Source organism: Bos taurus, chromosome 25 (assembly GCF_002263795.3).
Source record: "Bos taurus isolate L1 Dominette 01449 registration number 42190680 breed Hereford chromosome 25, ARS-UCD2.0, whole genome shotgun sequence".
Taxonomy (NCBI): Eukaryota; Metazoa; Chordata; class Mammalia; order Artiodactyla; family Bovidae; genus Bos; species Bos taurus.
The window spans coordinates 1,335,339-1,352,277 of NC_037352.1; the positions used below are offsets into that span (position 1 = coordinate 1,335,339).

General features: G+C 66.2%; 3 protein-coding genes across 24 annotated transcripts in view; 1 reads left to right on the plus strand and 2 right to left on the minus strand.

Moving 5' to 3' along the window:
- Positions 1 to 14,130, plus strand: part of MAPK8IP3 (mitogen-activated protein kinase 8 interacting protein 3) — a 43,973-nt gene extending 29,843 nt beyond the window's left edge. For 9 of the 22 annotated variants that reach the window (XM_010819109.3, XM_010819116.3, XM_010819110.3 and 6 more), the window contains 24 exons: positions 2,264 to 2,365; positions 3,140 to 3,157; positions 4,297 to 4,354; positions 4,634 to 4,786; positions 5,472 to 5,553; positions 6,566 to 6,696; positions 7,127 to 7,183; positions 7,274 to 7,444; positions 8,030 to 8,156; positions 8,491 to 8,586; positions 8,696 to 8,854; positions 9,311 to 9,476; positions 9,695 to 9,877; positions 9,978 to 10,167; positions 10,266 to 10,382; positions 10,455 to 10,535; positions 10,625 to 10,692; positions 10,807 to 10,955; positions 11,284 to 11,455; positions 11,531 to 11,644; positions 11,815 to 11,853; positions 12,036 to 12,215; positions 12,323 to 12,472; positions 12,566 to 14,130. In XM_010819109.3, coding sequence (XP_010817411.1) covers positions 2,264 to 2,365; positions 3,140 to 3,157; positions 4,297 to 4,354; positions 4,634 to 4,786; positions 5,472 to 5,553; positions 6,566 to 6,696; positions 7,127 to 7,183; positions 7,274 to 7,444; positions 8,030 to 8,156; positions 8,491 to 8,586; positions 8,696 to 8,854; positions 9,311 to 9,476; positions 9,695 to 9,877; positions 9,978 to 10,167; positions 10,266 to 10,382; positions 10,455 to 10,535; positions 10,625 to 10,692; positions 10,807 to 10,955; positions 11,284 to 11,455; positions 11,531 to 11,644; positions 11,815 to 11,853; positions 12,036 to 12,215; positions 12,323 to 12,472; positions 12,566 to 12,687 — 2,885 coding nt within the window. In that variant the 3' untranslated portion in view covers positions 12,688 to 14,130. The remainder of the gene's footprint in view (positions 1 to 2,263; positions 2,366 to 3,139; positions 3,158 to 4,296; positions 4,355 to 4,633; positions 4,787 to 5,471; positions 5,554 to 6,565; positions 6,697 to 7,126; positions 7,184 to 7,273; positions 7,445 to 8,029; positions 8,157 to 8,490; positions 8,587 to 8,695; positions 8,855 to 9,310; positions 9,477 to 9,694; positions 9,878 to 9,977; positions 10,168 to 10,265; positions 10,383 to 10,454; positions 10,536 to 10,624; positions 10,693 to 10,806; positions 10,956 to 11,283; positions 11,456 to 11,530; positions 11,645 to 11,814; positions 11,854 to 12,035; positions 12,216 to 12,322; positions 12,473 to 12,565) is intronic. The other 13 variants (XM_005224529.5, XM_010819121.3, XM_005224532.4 and 10 more) reach the window with 7 other exon arrangements.
- Position 14,131: 1 nt separating this feature from the next.
- NME3 (NME/NM23 nucleoside diphosphate kinase 3) lies at positions 14,132 to 15,321 on the minus strand. Its single transcript, NM_001098986.1, has 5 exons — positions 15,263 to 15,321; positions 15,018 to 15,148; positions 14,824 to 14,925; positions 14,639 to 14,751; positions 14,132 to 14,543 (listed from the first exon to the last, which is right to left on the minus strand). The coding sequence occupies exons 1-5, from the start codon at positions 15,306 to 15,308 to the stop codon at positions 14,426 to 14,428; spliced, it is 510 nt and encodes a 169-aa protein (NP_001092456.1). The 5' UTR covers positions 15,309 to 15,321; the 3' UTR covers positions 14,132 to 14,425.
- A 290-nt stretch (positions 15,322 to 15,611) lies between these two features.
- MRPS34 (mitochondrial ribosomal protein S34) lies at positions 15,612 to 16,866 on the minus strand. Its single transcript, NM_001035500.2, is given in 3 exon segments — positions 15,612 to 16,240; positions 16,329 to 16,371; positions 16,520 to 16,866. Coding segments are annotated over 3 exon segments (657 nt in total). The 5' UTR covers positions 16,841 to 16,866; the 3' UTR covers positions 15,612 to 15,947.
- Positions 16,867 to 16,939: the final 73 nt, after the last annotated feature.

The window sequence follows — 16,939 nt, forward strand, 5'->3', positions numbered from 1 at the left end:
TGTCAGGATCTCATTCCTTTTTAGTGGCTGAATAGCGTTCCAGTGTGTGGACAGACCACACTTCATGTCCAGCCATGGAGGGGCATTTGGGTCGTCTCCCTTTTGGCTGTCAGGACTGAGGCTTCTGCCTCGCTTGTGGCGCCTCACGTGGTTCTTAGAGATCACGGGAGCTCACAGGCCTCCTCGCTCCCTGGCGGCACTGAGTGGCCTGCTCGTGTCGATCCCTCCTGCTGGCCAGATCTCCTGCTCCATGGCCCCAGGCTGCAGAGCTGGTCCCTCCCTGCCGTGCCCACGGCTGCAGCGCCGACGGTGGGTCCACTCTCACCGTGTGGCCGTCCCTCCCATGTGGCCGTCCCCGCCCTCCCACCTCAGCGCCCCCGGGGCTGGCAGATGCTGTGGCACTTGGCCACCTCCTGTGGTTCAGGCGGCACCGCCCTGGATGTCAGTCCCTGTAAACTGCACATCAGTTGGTGTTACCTGGAACCACAGAACTGAAGCAGTAGGTGAAGGTGGGTCACCGGCCCCCAGCATGATGTGCACAGGGCTCCTGGGGCTGGTTCCCTGGAGCAGGAGTGCCTGACCTGATCTTCCTGCGGGAGGTCTTAACTAGCGCCTCCGATGAGTCTGCTCTGAGGGGCTGCAGGGAGAGCTGTCTTCTCAGTTGGGAGGGTGGGACCCTGAGTCCTGGCACTTTGTCGGGCGGAAGGCCTCTTGGGCACCACTCAGCTCTGCTGGAATGAGACCCCACTTCTGGGGGTGACAGGCCTTTGGGGACCTTTCTGGAGGCTTCAGTGCGAGGGGCACAGGCAGGGCAGGCAGCCCTGAGGAGCTGAGGAGGGTGGAGAGCTCTCGGGACGTGTGGACGGAGCCCTGGAGCGTGGGGCTGGCCCTTTGTCCAGGGATGAGCTGGACGGGTGAGCTGGGGCTCTGCTCTTGTGCCCAGAGTCCAGCTCAGCTGGAGGAGGTGTCAGCAACGGGAAGCCCGGTCCCCTGTCACTGACGCCAGAAGGTGCCCGATTATGGTTGACTTAGCATATGTACTGGAGTCGTTGAATAGCCACTTGGAAAAAATGAAGTCTAATCTAACCTCACACCATGTACATAAGTAATTTCTAGGTGGATAAAGATCGACGTAAAAATACGAGGATAATAGAACCAGAAGAGGGTATCGGAGAGTATTTTCATAACCTGTGCCTCTCTTCATGGCCAAAGCCTACATATATATGTGGTCTCCATGATTAATATTAAAGGAAGTAACATACAACAGGAAATGAGTAGAGGATAAAGTAGGACATTCACAGGACCCACAAACCTGAAAAGCTGCTCAACTTCAGGAGTAACAGAAATGAACCGTGATAACTCGTTTTCCTCAAATGATTGATGAAAATGAAGCGGGTGCTGTCCGTGCTGCTGGTGGGAGGTGATGGGTGACATGGAGGCCGTCTGGGCCTGCAGGAGTGAGGCCACTGTTCGTCCGATAGGGCCAAGCGTGCCCACAGGAGCCCGTGAACACGCCGTGGTGCCTGCACAGCCCCGGGTCGAAACGCCTATCAGAGGAGCTGCGGCAAACAGTGGGGCGTCTCCACGTGGACGCTTTCAGGGTGATGGTTGGAGCAAGTTGCCCGAGACAATGGGGAGTGTGGTCGAGATTTTGTTTTTTAAAAAGTGATGTCTGTGTAGAAAGAGGTCTAAGGAGGACACCGGGCTCCGGAGGCAGTGATGACAGTGCCTCCAGCAGAATCCGTCACTTGTCACTTCCGTCGGGCGGCTATATCATTTCTTTCTGCGTGAAGTGAACCAAAGTGAAGACTATCATTTCAAGTCTTCAGCTGGGTAGTGGGGAGCAGTTTGGCACAAAGAAGGGCCACCTCACCCCATCCTGACTCAGTGATTTCCTCCTGGCAAAGAAGAGGGCCCTGGTCTTCTGGGCTGGCCAGGCCCCCCGCCCCCGAGGCCAGGTCCGTGTCGGCAGCTCACCCACTCTGGGGGCACTTGTGAGGCTGGACGCCCAGCACCCACCACACCCCCACACACAGGCTGGCCTCACGGGCGGGCAGCCCTCCTGATGGGTGGGGGGAGCAGAGAGGGCCACGCCCGCCCCCAGGCCTGGGGACCGAGGGCCGTGCTGTCCCGGCCTCCCCTTTCCCGCGGGGGCCCTGCCTTGAGTGGCAGTTGGCACCCACGGGCCTGGGGATGTCCGCTCATACTCTTTCGGGCTCTTCAACCCGAAATGGCTGGTCATTGCTGCTTTTTCTTTAACAAGAGCCTCTCGATTCTGCTGGTTTCAGTCACCAATTGACCTTTGTCGCTTCCTCCCCCCGGTCTCGCCATGCCTCGCTGGACGTGGCTGCAGGGGAGTTCTCAGGTGTGTATCTCTCCTGTGACCCTCTTCCCCTCGGTGGCGTCCCGGTGGAGGGGTGGCACCCTGGGACACCCCAGCTGCAGCCCGTCCGCACCCGACCCCGGCCCCAGCCACCAAGGCACGCTTGCTTCCGCTGCCAGCCCACTGCTGCTCCAAAGCTTGTTTTGGTCTGCTTCACTGGCCTGCGGACAGCGACCCTGACAAGTGAGGGGGAGCTGCCACACCCTGGACCTGGCCTCTCCTCCGAGGCTGTCTCTTCAGCTTCCGCAGGGCCGAGAGTTAACGACACCACGTGGGGGCCCGGTTCTGTGGTGTCTCCCCTCTGTCGGGTGCAGCCTGGAAGTCAGGGGTGCTCTGCAAGGGGCGCCTGAGCCACGGCTCTGCCCGCCTGCTCTCAGCAGGGGCTCTGGGGCCCTGACCACCCTCAGGTGGTCATCCCCCACACACCCACTCAAAAGCACCAGGCCTGGCACAGCTCCCCCTCACTTGCAGAGACCCCGCCCTTAACTCCCCCTCCTCCCAGGAGTTCACTGTCAGATGTCCGCTGGGCTTCCCTGAGCTTCCCCTCACCGCTCCGCGCTCCTGGCCTGGCAGGCCTCTGTGTCGCCCAAGGGTGACCTTTCTATCCCGCTCCCGCAAGCACCCCTAGCCTGATGAGCAGCAGCCCTGACGTCCCCCCGCCTGCTCGTCACACGGGCTTAACGCGCTTCTCTTCTCTCCCTCTCCTCCTCCCGCCCCGGTCGCCTGTCTCCCGTGGGACTGGGATGGCACCCATAGTGCGTGATGATTTTTTTGGTAAGGCCAAGGCCCCAGTTCAGTACGCGTTTCCCTACTTCTGGCTTCCTCTGCCTCCCCGACACCCCCTCACGCTTCCCGAGCCATTTGCTTTGTTGAGCCTGATGGGGGGGCGCGTGGGGGCAGCAGGGCCGTGGCTTCTGGGCGGGGTGTGGGGCCCCCAGCAGGCATGGCGAGTGGGCACCTGACCCCCTCGGAGCAGGCCCTCGATGGACTTAGCGGGGAGCCTCAGCGTCTCTGAGCCTCGTTAGTTCAGAAGGCCTGCGCCCAGGGCCAGCTGTGTCCCACCTGAAGGGCAGGCAGGCCCCACTGGGGACGGGGAGTTGGGGATGGAAACAGCAGGGGACCCAGGCTGGGCACACTGTGCGGGGTCACCTCGTGCCACGGCCGTGTTAGGCTGTGGGGTGAACTGCGCGGGAGGCTGTCCTAAAGGATCAGCCGTGCTCTGGGGCTTTGTGGCCTCCTGGGTCCCCACCAGGCACCGCCCTGGGAGCGCTGCCCTCCTCACTCCCACCTCTGACCCCTGCGGGCCCTGCCCTCGGGCCAGGTCCCAGGTCTGCTCCCAGCCCACTGAGAGCTGTACCTGCCGTGGGCCATCCTGCCCCCTGGGCCTGGGGCCCTGTCCTGTCACCACAACTGCAGCCTCTGTGCTCCTGGGGGAGGGTGGTGACGCTGGGCGGGGTGGGCAGAGATGGAGGAGGTTGTGCAGAGGCCTCTCGGGGCCCTGCTGGTGCGCAGACTTCATGTCAGTAGACAGCCGCAATCCCCATCGCTGAGCTCTAGAAGTCAGCCCAGGGCTGCGGTGTCCACCAGGACCCGGGGACCTGCCCAGTGCCCTGCAGAGGCCAGGCCGAGACCCCACGAGCTCACACACAGCAGGTCCTTCCCCAACTGTGTTGCTTGGTGGAGAGCCTGTGCCGTGACCAGCAGAGGCCTCTCCCGGAATGGCCCAGCCTGCTGTCTTCCTGCAGTTTGGGCCTCTGGTCCTTGGCCCCTCACGTCGGCCCCAGTGGGTGGGGTCCTTCCAGCGTGGGCTGCGCCCCCTCCCCCAGGGAGACGTTTGTTACTCTGAGGCAGGGATGGGCATCAGGGTCTGGCTTCACCATGCACATGTGACAACTCCGTGCCCTTTGTTTCAGGAATGGGCAAGGAAGTGGGGAATCTGCTGCTGGAGAACTCACAGCTTCTAGAAACCAAGTAAGAATGCCCTCCCTCCACCGGCCAGGGGCTCCTGTAACGGCTGCAGCTGCCCAGCCTGCAGGGTGGCCTGCAGGGAAAACCTGGAACCACTGGACTGAGCCCACCCTCCTGGGGAGAGGGTGGCGGTGGTCACAGCCTCTCACCACCACCTGTCACCGCTCATTCACTTTTGGGACCAGGGTGTGTGTGCTCAGATCACCAGGGTGGGCAGCTGCCTCTGAGAGCCCATCCCTTAATTTAGCACACAGCAGCTCGCCTCTCTCTGCCTTTTCAAAGAAACGCTCTGAACGTGGTGAAAAACGACCTCATCGCCAAGGTGGACCAGCTGTCGGGGGAGCAGGAGGCGCTGAAGGGGGACTTGGAGGCCGCCAGGCAGGCCAAACTCAGACTGGAGAACCGCATCAAAGACCTGGAGGAGGAGCTGAGGAGGTGGGCGTGACCCGCGGGGCGGGGCTCCCGTGGAGGCGGGGCCGGGCATGGAGGGCGGGGGCCGGCCCCGCCCTGGGCGCCCCTTCCTCTCGCCTGCGGGAGTCCTGCACTAGGGACAGCACTTCGTCGTGGGTGTCCCTCATCCAACGGCTGAGCCGGCCCTTCCCGCCGCGCTCACACGCGGCCTTTCGCTCAGGGGAAGGGGAGAGGGGAAAGGGCCTCTAGCCGTTGTGGGTCCCGGCGCTCCCCCCTTGCCCTCGCCCTCAGCCCAGGAACGGCTGGGGTACCCGCTCAGCGCTCCGCACCTCCCTGTGGCCTTTTCCTCCATCGTCACCCCGCTCTCCCGACCGGTGTCTCTGGCTGCAGACAGGAAAGGGAGGTGTGAGGGGCAGGCCCGAGACAGGGGGCGCCTGTGCCGGGGTCTGTGGGGCCCAGGGCCAGGTCTCCCCTGGCCAGCACTGCCTTCCCACCAGCGCTTGGCCGGCTGACTGGAGGTCCTGTTCCTTGGCCGGGCTTCGGGGAGCACATGGGCAGGGGTGGAGGGTGGACCCAGGGCTCCGGCAGGAATGCTCAGGGCCTAGAGCTTGAGAGGAGAGCCCTGCGAGCAGCTGAGAGGTGTGACACAGCCCCGGTGGTGCACGGGGGGGGGCCTCACTCCCGCCCCGCTCCCGTCCTCATCCCACAGAGTGAAGTCGGAGGCCATCACTGCCCACCGTGAACCCAAAGAAGAGGTGGAGGATGTAAGCAGCTGTCTCTGTACAGAATTGGTATATTCCACTATTAACGTGCAGGGCGGGGTGGGGCGCGGGGGCGGGGCGGGGAGCGGTGGGACGGTCAGCGGGATGCCCTAGTTCCGGTCTCTGTGCCCATCTCCTGTGTGAAGCCTGCACCCAGCAGCAGCACCCCCACTCTGGACTCTATGAGGTCAGAACCAGCCCCACTGTCTGTAGGATGCCACCTCACCCAGGTCCTAGCAGCTGTGGATTGCCCACAGTCACAGGCGGGCTCTCCCTGCTCACCCGGCCCAGTGACCTGGCTGCCCTCCTTACACAGAGGGCGGTCCTGGGCCTCTAACCTGGGGTGACGTTTGGATGCTAACCTCACACTCATCAGCTGTGGGGTCGTGTGACACACCTATCAGACCAGTCCCACAGCCAGCACCTGGGAAACTAGCTGCTCACCTGGCCCACCCTACGCAGCCCCCACCTCCAGATACTCTAGGAGGGGACAGAGCCACAGGTGTCCTGGGCAGCTGCCACTCCCCAAGGCACACCTGGGGCCTGGTGGGGGAGGCGCCCGATCAGTGCCTTGGCCTTGTATGGGGCCTGAGGCTGCAAGCACAGCTGTGAACTCCAAGTGCCGGTCCGGGGGGCACTCAGGGAGGGCGACCCCAGCTAGGGCTGCATGAGGACACGGTTCTGCCAGGGACAGCAGCTTCACCGGTACCTTAAGCGATGAGTTCTGACGTAGTGACCCCGGTCCTGCTCACCAGACCCCCCAGACCCTCTCTTACTGCTGTGCCCATGGGCCAGTCCTGCCTGTTAGCCTTGATGAGGGCGTTTGGGACTGCCAGGAGCTTCTAGGTAAACACACCGCATAGTGGCCCTGGAGTGTGCCACGTGGCCTTCTAGGAAGAAGGGGACCCATTCCCGGTGGGTGGTGCTGTCCCGTGCCCAGCCCTCCCCACCGCATTGCCTGAGCCCATGGGGAAGCCGCCCTAGGGCGCGCCCACTCCCAGAGGCGGCCCCTCACCACTGAGCAGCGGCACTCTCCCTGCAGGACAAAATCCCCATGGCGCAGCGCCGCCGCTTCACGCGGGTGGAGATGGCTCGCGTGCTCATGGAGCGCAACCAGTACAAGGAGCGGCTGATGGAGCTACAGGAGGCCGTGCGGTGGACCGAGATGATCAGGTGGGCCTCCAAACTCCTGCGGTCGGGGGCGGGGATCACTCTCAGAGGTCCTGGGGAGGGAAGTGTAGCTGACCTCCCCCTTCCCCTCTCTTCCTGAAAGACTGAGGGTGCCAGGGCCTCCCTGGTGAATCTGCAGGGGCCAGCAGAGCCAGGCCTCTGGTACAGCCCTGGTCTGGCCAGTGGATGCACCCTCTGGGCTAGAGAGAGGCTGGGGCACATCAGGGCCAGCGCAGCAGGATCCCTCTAGGAAGTGATGGGTAACACCCAGGAGCCCCTCTCATCCGATGCTCCCATGCTTGTGTCCAGGGGGAGGGTCTGAAGCAAGGAGGCAGGAGGGCCCAGTGATGGCACGGGGGCTGGCTGGACTGGGCAGGGCAGAGTCAGGCTGGGCTGGGCTGAGCAGGGCCTCTCCCCCACCCCTTCCCTGCAGAGCATCCCGCGAGCACCCGTCTGTCCAGGAGAAGAAGAAGTCCACCATCTGGCAGTTGTGAGTTGGGGGCTCTGGGCGGGTGTGGGCAGTGGCTGCTGGGGAGGCTGCCCCTTGGGCCTGCCCTCACTCCCTGTGCCTCGCTGGCAGCTTCAGCCGCCTCTTCAGCTCCTCGTCCAGCCCGCCTCCAGCCAAGCGGTCATACCCCTCTGTGAACATCCATTACAAGTCGCCCACCACAGCCGGCTTCAGCCAGCGCCGCAACCACGGCATGTGCCAGAGCTCAGCGGGCAGCCGGCCCCTGGAATTCTTCCCAGATGAGTGAGTCTCCCGGGCCCTCCCCTCCGGCCCCCACCGTGCTGCTCTGGGGTCCCACCGAGGGTCCACACCCGTGGGAGCACTGGGCATCCCTGGCCGAGGCCATGCTCCCCCCCACTCCCTCCGCATGGTCCCAGGGGCTGGGCCTTGCTCCTCTGGTGACCCCCACCAGGCAACCAGCAGCGACCCTAGGCCCCACCGGGCGGCTCCTGCACCCTCTACTCCACAGAGGTTCTCGGAGTTGACAGGAACTTTTCCTGCAGCGTTGAGCTTCTTTCTGGGGAATGAGTTTGTGTCTGGAATTTTGTGCTGTCCTTAGTTTTGAAGCTAAGAATCTGGGTCCAGGGCCGAACGGGGAATTCTGTGCCAGGTCAGAAGACTGTGGGGGTTTCCCCAGAAGGGAGGGGGAAGGAAGGGGGTCGGCCGTGGAGGACGGCGACAGGGACATCTGGGCCGAGGCAGCTGCTGGAGTGGCCTCCGAACCGTCAGATGCGCGCCCGGCAGGGGCAGTGCAGGTCCAGGACGGGGAGCCCCGGGGCACAGGCGCCCTCCTGCAGACCCAGTGACCTGCCCGCCCTTCCCCGCCAGCGACTGCACGTCGTCCGCGCGGCGGGAGCAGAAGCGCGAGCAGTACCGCCAGGTGCGCGAGCACGTGCGCAATGACGACGGGCGGCTGCAGGCCTGCGGCTGGAGTCTGCCGGCCAAGTACAAGCAGGTGCTGGGGCGGGGCGGGGGCGGGACAGGCGAGGTCCCAAGTACAAGCAGGTGCTGGGGCGGGTCGTGGGTGGGCCGTGGGCGGGGCCCCAACTACAAGGAGGTGCTGGGGCGGGGCGGGGTCCCAGGTACAAACAGGTGCTGGGCGTAGCGGGGGCGTGGGCAGGGCGGGGTCCCAAGTACACGATGGGGCGGGGCTGGGACAGGGGCGGGGCGGGGGCGGGGCAGGGCGGTCCCAAGTGCGCCGCCCGCAGGACCCGGCAGCGGACGGCAGCCGCACGCCGGTGAGCCGGACCGGCCTGGCACCCACAGCGCGCGCTGCCCTGTTCCTGCAGCTGAGTCCCAACGGGGGCCAGGAGGACACCCGCATGAAGAATGTGCCGGTCCCCGTGTACTGCCGCCCGCTGGTGGAGAAGGACCCGACCATGAAGGTGAGGCTCCGGAGCGCGCCAGGCGGCAGAGGCCCCCAGAAGCTACGTCCAGGAGGGCGGGGAAGCCGGGGGAGGCCGGCTCCCCGACCTTACGGCCGCCTTCCCCCAGCTGTGGTGTGCCGCGGGCGTCAACCTGAGCGGCTGGAAGCTGAGTGAGGACGGCCCTGGGAATGGAGTCAAGCCCGCGCCGGGCCGCGACCCTCTGACCTGCGACCGAGAAGTGGAAGGAGAGGCCAAGAGCAACCACGCGTCCCCCGAGAAGAAGAAGGTCAGGGTAGCGGGCGTCCTGTCGTCCAGAGGGCTCTGCCGCGCCCAGTCTGGAGAACAGCTGGGGACAGTGGCCGGAGACCCGGCTCACCTGAGATCCGCTGCGGGTGGGCGGGGCAGCGAGGAGGGGCGAAGGTTAGGGCAGCCAGGTTGGAGCAGCGTCTCTGCCGCCAGGGAGCTAGGCTAGGGGCTGGATGCTGGGGCTTCACTTCACCTCCAGGCTTGAGGTAGGAGTCAGCGCCTTAATGCTGGGAACTAAGCTTTCTTCTGGGGAGGTGAGGCTCTGAGTTCCTGGACCTAGACACGGAGTACAGTTCTGCCTTCTTGCCGTCCTGGCCACAGGGGAGGGCGAGGCCATGGGCAAGGCCAGATCCTGAGAGATTGTGGGGCCCCCTTACCGGCCCCCGTTGCTGCCAGAATAGTGGGTGCCCCAGCCTGTCCCTGTGCTTGAAAACAGGCCAAGGAGCTCCCCGAGGCAGATGCCACCTCCAGCCGTGTGTGGATCCTCACCAGCACGCTGACCACCAGCAAAGTGGTGGTCATCGACGCCAACCAGCCGGGCACCGTTGTGGATCAGTTCACCGTGTGCAATGCCCACGTGCTCTGCATCTCCAGCATCCCTGGTGGGTGCTGGGTCCCCAGGGCGGGCGTCCAGGGGGGAGCTCACCGCCCCGTCCTGTCGCTGACAGAGGTGGAGACCCCAGTGCGGCACTCACCCGGGACAAGGAGATGGGGTGGCGTCACAGGCAGCCCCTCTCCTCCCAACACCCACACTGGGACTGGAGCTGGGGGGTGTCACGGGGGCCCCTCAGAGCTGGGTGACGGCTGTGACTCCCTCCAGCCGCCAGCGACGGCGACTACCCTCCAGGGGAGATCTTCCTGGACAGCGACGTGAACCCCGAGGACTCAGGCGCAGATGGGGTGCTGGCTGGCATCACGCTGGTGGGCTGTGCCACGCGCTGCAATGTACCACGCAGCAACTGCTCCTCCCGGGGGGACACCCCGGTGCTGGACAAGGGCCAGGGTGAGTCCTGGGCCCGGGGGACACCCCAGTGCTGGACGAGGGCCAGGGTGAGTCCCAGGCCAGGCCCGTGGCCATCTCCTCTCACCCCTCCCTTCCACAGGGGAGGTGTCGGCTGTCGCCAATGGGAAGGTCAACCCGGCTCCATCCACGGAGGAGGCCACGGAGGCCACGGAGGTGCCAGATGCAGGGCCCAGCGAGGCAGAGGCAGCCGCCGTGAGGCCCGGGCCCCTCACAGAGCATGTCTTTACGGACCCGGCCCCCACCCCACCCCCCAGCACCCAGCCTGACAGGTGGGCTCTCTCAGGATGGGGCAGTGGGAGTTGGGAGGACTGGCGGGGGCGGGACCAGGCTTCCGTGGACCTCCCTGGAGCCGCCATCCTCCCCACAGTGAGAACGGGCCGGAGGCTGACGTGAGTGGTGTGCAGCCCGAGCCGGAGCCCAGCGGGGACCCCGCGGGCAGCACCAGTGCCGCGCCCACCATGTGGCTGGGAGCCCAAAACGGCTGGTAGGCAGGGTCGCAGGGGTCGGGGTGGGGAGGGCACCCTGGGCACCCCTGCCCACTGGCCTCCTCCTGCAGGCTGTATGTGCACTCGGCTGTGGCCAACTGGAAGAAGTGTCTGCACTCCATCAAGCTGAAGGACTCGGTGCTGAGCCTGGTGTGCGTGACCCCGCCGGGGCGGGTGGGCAGGGAGGGCCAAGGGCGGTGGCCTGAGCCCAGCTCACCACCCACCTGCCCTCCTGTCACAGGCATGTGAAGGGGCGCGTGCTGGTGGCTCTGGCCGACGGGACCCTGGCCATCTTCCACCGGGGTGAAGGTGAGACCTGGCTTGAGGGTGCGGGGGGGCCTGACATCCCCTCAGGGCGTGACCCCCCCACGTGAGCAGAAGCAGCGCAGCCAGGCCTGAGCAGGGCTCGCGGGCTCTCTGCAGACGGCCAGTGGGACCTGAGCAACTACCACCTAATGGACCTGGGCCACCCGCACCACTCCATCCGCTGCATGGCCGTCGTGCACGACCGCGTCTGGTGTGGCTACAAGAACAAGGTGCACGTCATCCAGCCCAAGACCATGCAGATCGAGGCGAGTGCGGCAGGGCTCCCCACGTGGGGGCTTCGTGGGGTTGCAGGAAACGCCCTCAGTGGGGCAACTGGTTCGTCTGAGGTCATGGGCCAGCATAGGGCGGCTGGGTTGTGAAAGCCTGTCTGCCTGGAGCCCGCCTGCTGCTTCCCCCTGACCCAGCAGTCACAGTCTGCGCAGGCCCCAGGCACCTCCCTTGGCACAGCTGTGGGGAGGTCCCGGGGCCCCCAGAAGGAGAGGGCAATGAGGCCCTGAAAGGTGGCCGTGAGCTGCCTCTGCTGTGGCAGCTTCAGGGATTCTGCCCCGTTGACGGGCTGCCCTGACCCCACAGAAGTCGTTCGATGCCCACCCACGGCGGGAGAGCCAGGTGCGGCAGCTGGCATGGATTGGTGACGGGGTCTGGGTGTCCATCCGCCTGGACTCCACACTGCGGCTCTACCACGCCCACACCCACCAGCACCTGCAGGACGTGGACATCGAGCCCTACGTCAGCAAGATGCTGGGTGAGGGCGGCCGGCCAGCGTGTGGGGGCGGGGGTCCCCCAAGGCCACCTCGCTGACCACCCCCCGCCCCCACAGGCACGGGAAAGCTGGGCTTCTCCTTCGTGCGCATCACGGCCCTGCTTATCGCAGGCAACCGCCTCTGGGTGGGCACCGGCAATGGAGTCGTCATCTCCATCCCCCTGACCGAGAGTGAGTGCCCCCAGGTGCCTGCAGAGCCGGTGGGCGCACATCAGGGGCCCGGGTGGGCGCGCTGCCAGGCCACGGGCGGATGTGGGCTGCCCGGGCACAGCCCCCTTGGCCCAGTTCCTCTGTGACCACCTGTCTCTCTCCCTTCCTTGCCCTGCCCTCACCCTCCCCAGCCGTGGTCCTGCACCGAGGCCAGCTCCTGGGGCTGCGAGGTGAGTCCAAAGTGCCCACCGTCTGCTTTCAGGAGGCCCCCATCCTGGATGCCCTGGGGCTGAAATGGCCTTGCCCTTGGCTCAGCTGAGGGCCCCAAGCAGGCCCCACCCCATCCCTTGCCTGCTGGAAGGCCCACCTGCCCAGTGGGCAGGCTCAGCGCCCCCGGCCCCTCTCTGTTTAGCCAACAAGACGTCCCCCACGTCGGGAGAGGGGGCCCGCCCCGGCGGCGTCATCCACGTGTACGGCGACGACAGCAGCGACCGGGCAGCCAGCAGCTTCATCCCCTACTGCTCCATGGCGCAGGCGCAGCTCTGCTTCCACGGCCACCGGGATGCCGTCAAGTTCTTCGTCTCGGTGCCAGGTGAGCTCCCGGCAGCCCCCCTACCCCACCCCGAGGGCTGCAGCGAGGCCCTGGCAGGAGACCGTGCGGGGTCCCCGCTGCCCTGCTAAGGCTTGTGCCCCTGGCAGGGAATGTGCTGGCCACCCTGAACGGCAGTGTGCTCGACAGCCCCTCCGAGGGCCCTGGGCCCACCGCTCCTGCTGCAGATGCCGAGGCCCAGAAGCTGAAGAACGTGCTGGTGCTGAGCGGCGGGGAGGGCTACATCGACTTCCGCATTGGTGAGGGCGCGCCACGGGGCGCGGTGGGGGTGTCCTGGGCAGGCGGCCCCTTCACGGGCGGGCAGCCCCTTCACGCAGCTGTGCTCTCCTCAGGCGACGGCGAGGACGACGAGCCGGAGGAGGGCGCTGGGGACGTCAGCCAGGTGAAGCCGGTGCTGTCCAAGGCCGAGCGCAGCCACATCATCGTGTGGCAGGTGTCCTACACCCCCGAGTGAGCTGCGCCCCTCCACCCTGCCCGCCCAATGCCGCCCGCACCTGTACATACGCCCCACCCACCTGCCCACCGCCGCCCTGGGGCAGCCAGGCGCCCGTCCACCCCACTTCTGACCTCTCAACCTGCAGCTTTCACCTGAGGCCCGGGGCCTCCCCCTGCGAGCTGGCAGAGCAGTGGGTCTGGCTGGGGGTGGGGCGGGGAGCAGGCAGCGTTCTGACCAGGGAGGCGCAGAGCCTCTTGGAACACCGGCTCCCCAACAGCTCCTGGCCGGCACCTGGCTCTAAGTCCTCCAGGCCCAGGGCACTGCAGGGCCAGAGCGAGACAGAACCCCAGTGGGGGTCAGGCCAGGGCACACCCCTACAGGTGGCCCTGGCTCCACCCGGAGCCTCCCACTCCCATCACGCTCTCCCAGGGTCCCCCCGGGGGACAAGCAGGGACTCAACCCTGCTGAGTCTTCCCACCCTTGGTCCACTTGCCTTTGACTGCTGTCCACAAGAGCAGGGCTCCAACCCTCAGGGAGCTGGCCCAGCTGCTCACCTTCCCTGGGCTCCCTCCACCCCGACCCCTGCCACCCTGGGAACTGGCATGAAAGCACGTAACCAAGCTTCCTGGGGCAGCTGCTCGAGAAGACAAAGACAGACAGACGCCCTCATCCCGCTCGAGCCCTGTGATCGTCCCGTGTGCTAGGCCCTCACTGACCCGTGTCTTCCCCTCCCCGCTGGCTCAACCTGGGCAAAGACCCACCTTGTAGGAGCAGGCCCCTTGAGTCCCACCCCTCTCGGAAGCCCCTAGGGTGGAATTTCTCAGGCTGCCAGGGCAGGCCCAGGCCTCAGGAAGAAGGGGTTGGTGGGTGGGGGGGGGGCCTGGCCTCTCCTGGGGTCAGTCCTTGGATGTAGGCTCAGCCTCAGGGTGATGGGAAGGAGTGCTCCAGGGCCTGCCTCCGGTGCAGTCTCCGAGGAGCCTGCTCCTAAGACACGCTACTAAGTGCCTGGGGTCGGCGGTGCGACCTGCTCCCATGAGGGCCCTGACGACAGGCTGATGAGCAGAGGCCAAGGAGAGGAGCTGCTAGGTATCCGTGCCTGCTGCTCTGAGGGGCATCGCCCTGGACTGCTACCCTCCCTGCCCAGGCCTCACTCCTGTTCCTCCAGACACTGGGTAGGGTCGCCCCAGGCCCTGCTGCCCACCCCCTCCCACAGAGAAGCACAGACCCTGGGCAGCTGCCCCCAAGCCCAGCCGGTACCGCTGCAGGCTTCCCCCACGCCCTGCCACTCTCCACTGTGATGTCCGTCAAGTCCCTCTCTGTCCTCAGGGGGCCTGAAGCGACCTGGGGGGAGCCGGGTGGGTGCAGCCAGGGGAAGGGGCTGGGACGATTCTCCTCAGGCTTTGGCCCTGCAAGTGACCCTACGTGTCTGCTCTGTATGTAATAAATGTCTTAACACCATAACTTCTGTGTCCCTGTGCCCAAACCAACTGGAGCACAAAAGTTTTCTTCCGTTTATTATAAAAACAAATGCCGGGGCAAGCCAAGTACCAGAGCTGCGCCCTGGTGCGTTTGCAGGCGAGCTGTAAACGGGCGCGGGCTGGGCCGAGGCGCCTGAGAACCCCATCCAGGGCAGGAAGGCAACCAGAGCTCGGCAGGCGGGCCACCCACCTGCCCTCGGGAAGGCTGCTGCGGGGCTACCACAGCTCCGGGGTGGGGCCTGGAGGGGGCGGGGTCAGCCGCAACCCAAGAGGCCCAGCTACTCGTACAGCCAGTGCCCCGAGCTATCCTCCCAGCACAGGAGCTCGTCTGTGCGGAACCAGAGTGCGATCTCGCGGCGAGCGCTCTCCACCGAGTCGCTGCCGTGAATCACGTTCCTGTGCGGGAGAGGCGGCATGAGCACAGCCCGGAGCAGGCAGAGCTCGGTCAGGGGCCCGCGCAGCCCAGTTGGGAGACTCGGAACCCGACTTACTTGCCGACCTCGATGCAGAAATCGCCGCGGATGGTGCCGGGCGTGGCGTCGGCCGGATTCGTGGCTCCGATGAGCGCCCGGGAAGCGCGTACAACGTCCAGACCCTGCCACACCTGCCGATAGGGTCGGAGGTCAGCGCCGGGTCAGCGTCCCGCCCACCCGCCCGCCCGCCGGCCGACACTCACCATGGCCACCACCGGCCCGGAGCCCATGTACTTGACCAGGCGCCCGAAGAAGGGGCGCTCGCGCAGCTCGGCATAGTGTTCCCGCAACAGCTCCTCCGAAGCCTGGGGAGGTAGAGGGACAGGCCGCGTGCTCGGGGGATTCTGGCCCCCGGGGCCCCGCCCTACTACCCACGACTGGGGACTCCGGTGCTCACCTGCACCAGTTTCAGCGCCACCAACTTGAAGCCCTTCCTCTCGAAGCGCCGCACGATCTCGCCCACGAGCCGCCGCTGCACGCCGTCGGGCTTCACGGCCAGGAAGGTGCGCTCGTGCACGCCGGTGTAGGCTGCGGGGACCGGCGGGGTCCGGGCGCGTCAGGCCCGGCTGCACCCCCTCCCCGGCCCGCGCAGCCCGGCCGCACCCCCTCCCTGCCCCGCGTGGCCCGGCCCCCGCCGCTCACCCGCCGGGAAGAGGTTGGCGAAGATGGTCAACACCAGGCAGATCATGATGGCGACGGCGGGGCGCGGGCGACGCGGGCCCGGGGCGGGGGCGGCGCGCGGACCGGGGCGGAGCCTGTGCTTAAAGCGGCCTTGTCGCCTGGAGCCGCAGCCTCGGTGGGCGCAGCGGGGCGGCGCCTGTAGTCCACGCCCACACTGGGACCTCTACGGCCGCGCCCGGACCGCCCCGGTCCCCTCGGGTCTCCGCACCAACGGCCGTAAGCAGCAGTGACAGCCTGTTCCTCCCTGAAGCCCTGCCACCAGCCCGCTTTGGTCCCTCAACCCCAAACTCAAAAGAAGCCACATCCCAGGCTAATTCATGTTCCTTTATTCGCGTTCAGTTTCTGCCCGGGTCGTGGGAAGGGGAGCCAAGGTGGAAGTGACAGGCCAGCACTGGGCTCCACACTTGCTGCCCTGCTGCTTCCAGCGTGCCCCCCAGGAGCCACTTCTGGCAGTCAGATAGATCTGCGAGTTGGGGAAGCCGGGACAGAGGAACCAGGGTGCAGACCGCACCCTTTCTACGAAAACGTAAATCCTCGACAAGTTGGCGGGGAGGTCAGATCCAAGATACCAGGGGGGCTGATTCCGGTGTGACCCAAAGGGGTGCCCTGTCTGGCACCCTTGGGGCAGCCTGCCCGCTCCCGCACTTTAGACTGCAGTGCCCTTGGTCTTTTTCTTCGCCTCCTGATTCTCTGGATAGTCCCAGGGATCAGTGCGTATCCTCTCCAAGCTGAGCATGGGCTCCTCCGTGCTAGGATCTCCGTTTTTCTGTCGCTCTGCTAGAATCATGGCCCGGAGGAGCGGCGGGTAGGGGACCGGGCGCGGCTTCTCCTCTGGCGCCGGGGTGAAAGAGGTGAAGGCCGCCTCCTCGTGTTTGGGCACCAGCCGCCAGTCGTGGTGCATGACCTGCTCGATCTCCCGGGCCTCACTCTCCGTCTTTCCTGGGGAGAGGAGACCGGGGCCCTCGCTCAGACGTTGCCGGAACAACCTGTTGCGGGCAGCCTCCCCACCGAGTCTCCGACACCTTACCTTTGAAGGTTAGGATGCCCCAAGCCTTCCCATGGTCCAGGTTCTGTAAAGCAAGTGGGGGAGGAGGTCAGCTCGGAAAGCGCTCGCCCAGGGGTCGGGCGACAGGAGACCCCCTCCCACTCGGTGGCGCGCAGGGGAGGCGCCGGAGCCCCGCGGAGCCGGGAGCGGCGCGGAGCTCCCGACGCGCGCACCTGCGCCGTGTAGTCCGGCCGGACACGCGTGAGGCGCCAGTAGCATGGCTCGTCGTGCTGCCACAGCCAGGACTTGCGCGTGACCAGGCGGCCCAGGCCGAAGAACGGAAGGCGGCCGAGCAGCTGCAGGAGCCGACTCTCGCGGCGCACGTCGACCCAGGCTCGCAAGGGCAGCTTGCGGCCCGAGTGCGGCCGTATCAGCGTCTCGTAGTCCAGAGCGTAGCGCACTGAGTCGCGCGGCCGCTCCCGCTGCTCGCGCAGGGCCCGCACACGGCGGGCCAGCTCAGCGATCAGCCGCGGCCGCACCTTCCTGCGCGCCATGGCCAGGGCGGCCTCCGCGGTCGGGCGGAAAGACGCCGCAGCCGCCGCGCGCTGCAGACCCGCCTGGCGCCGGAAGCGGCGGGTGTGTCCCCCGTAAAG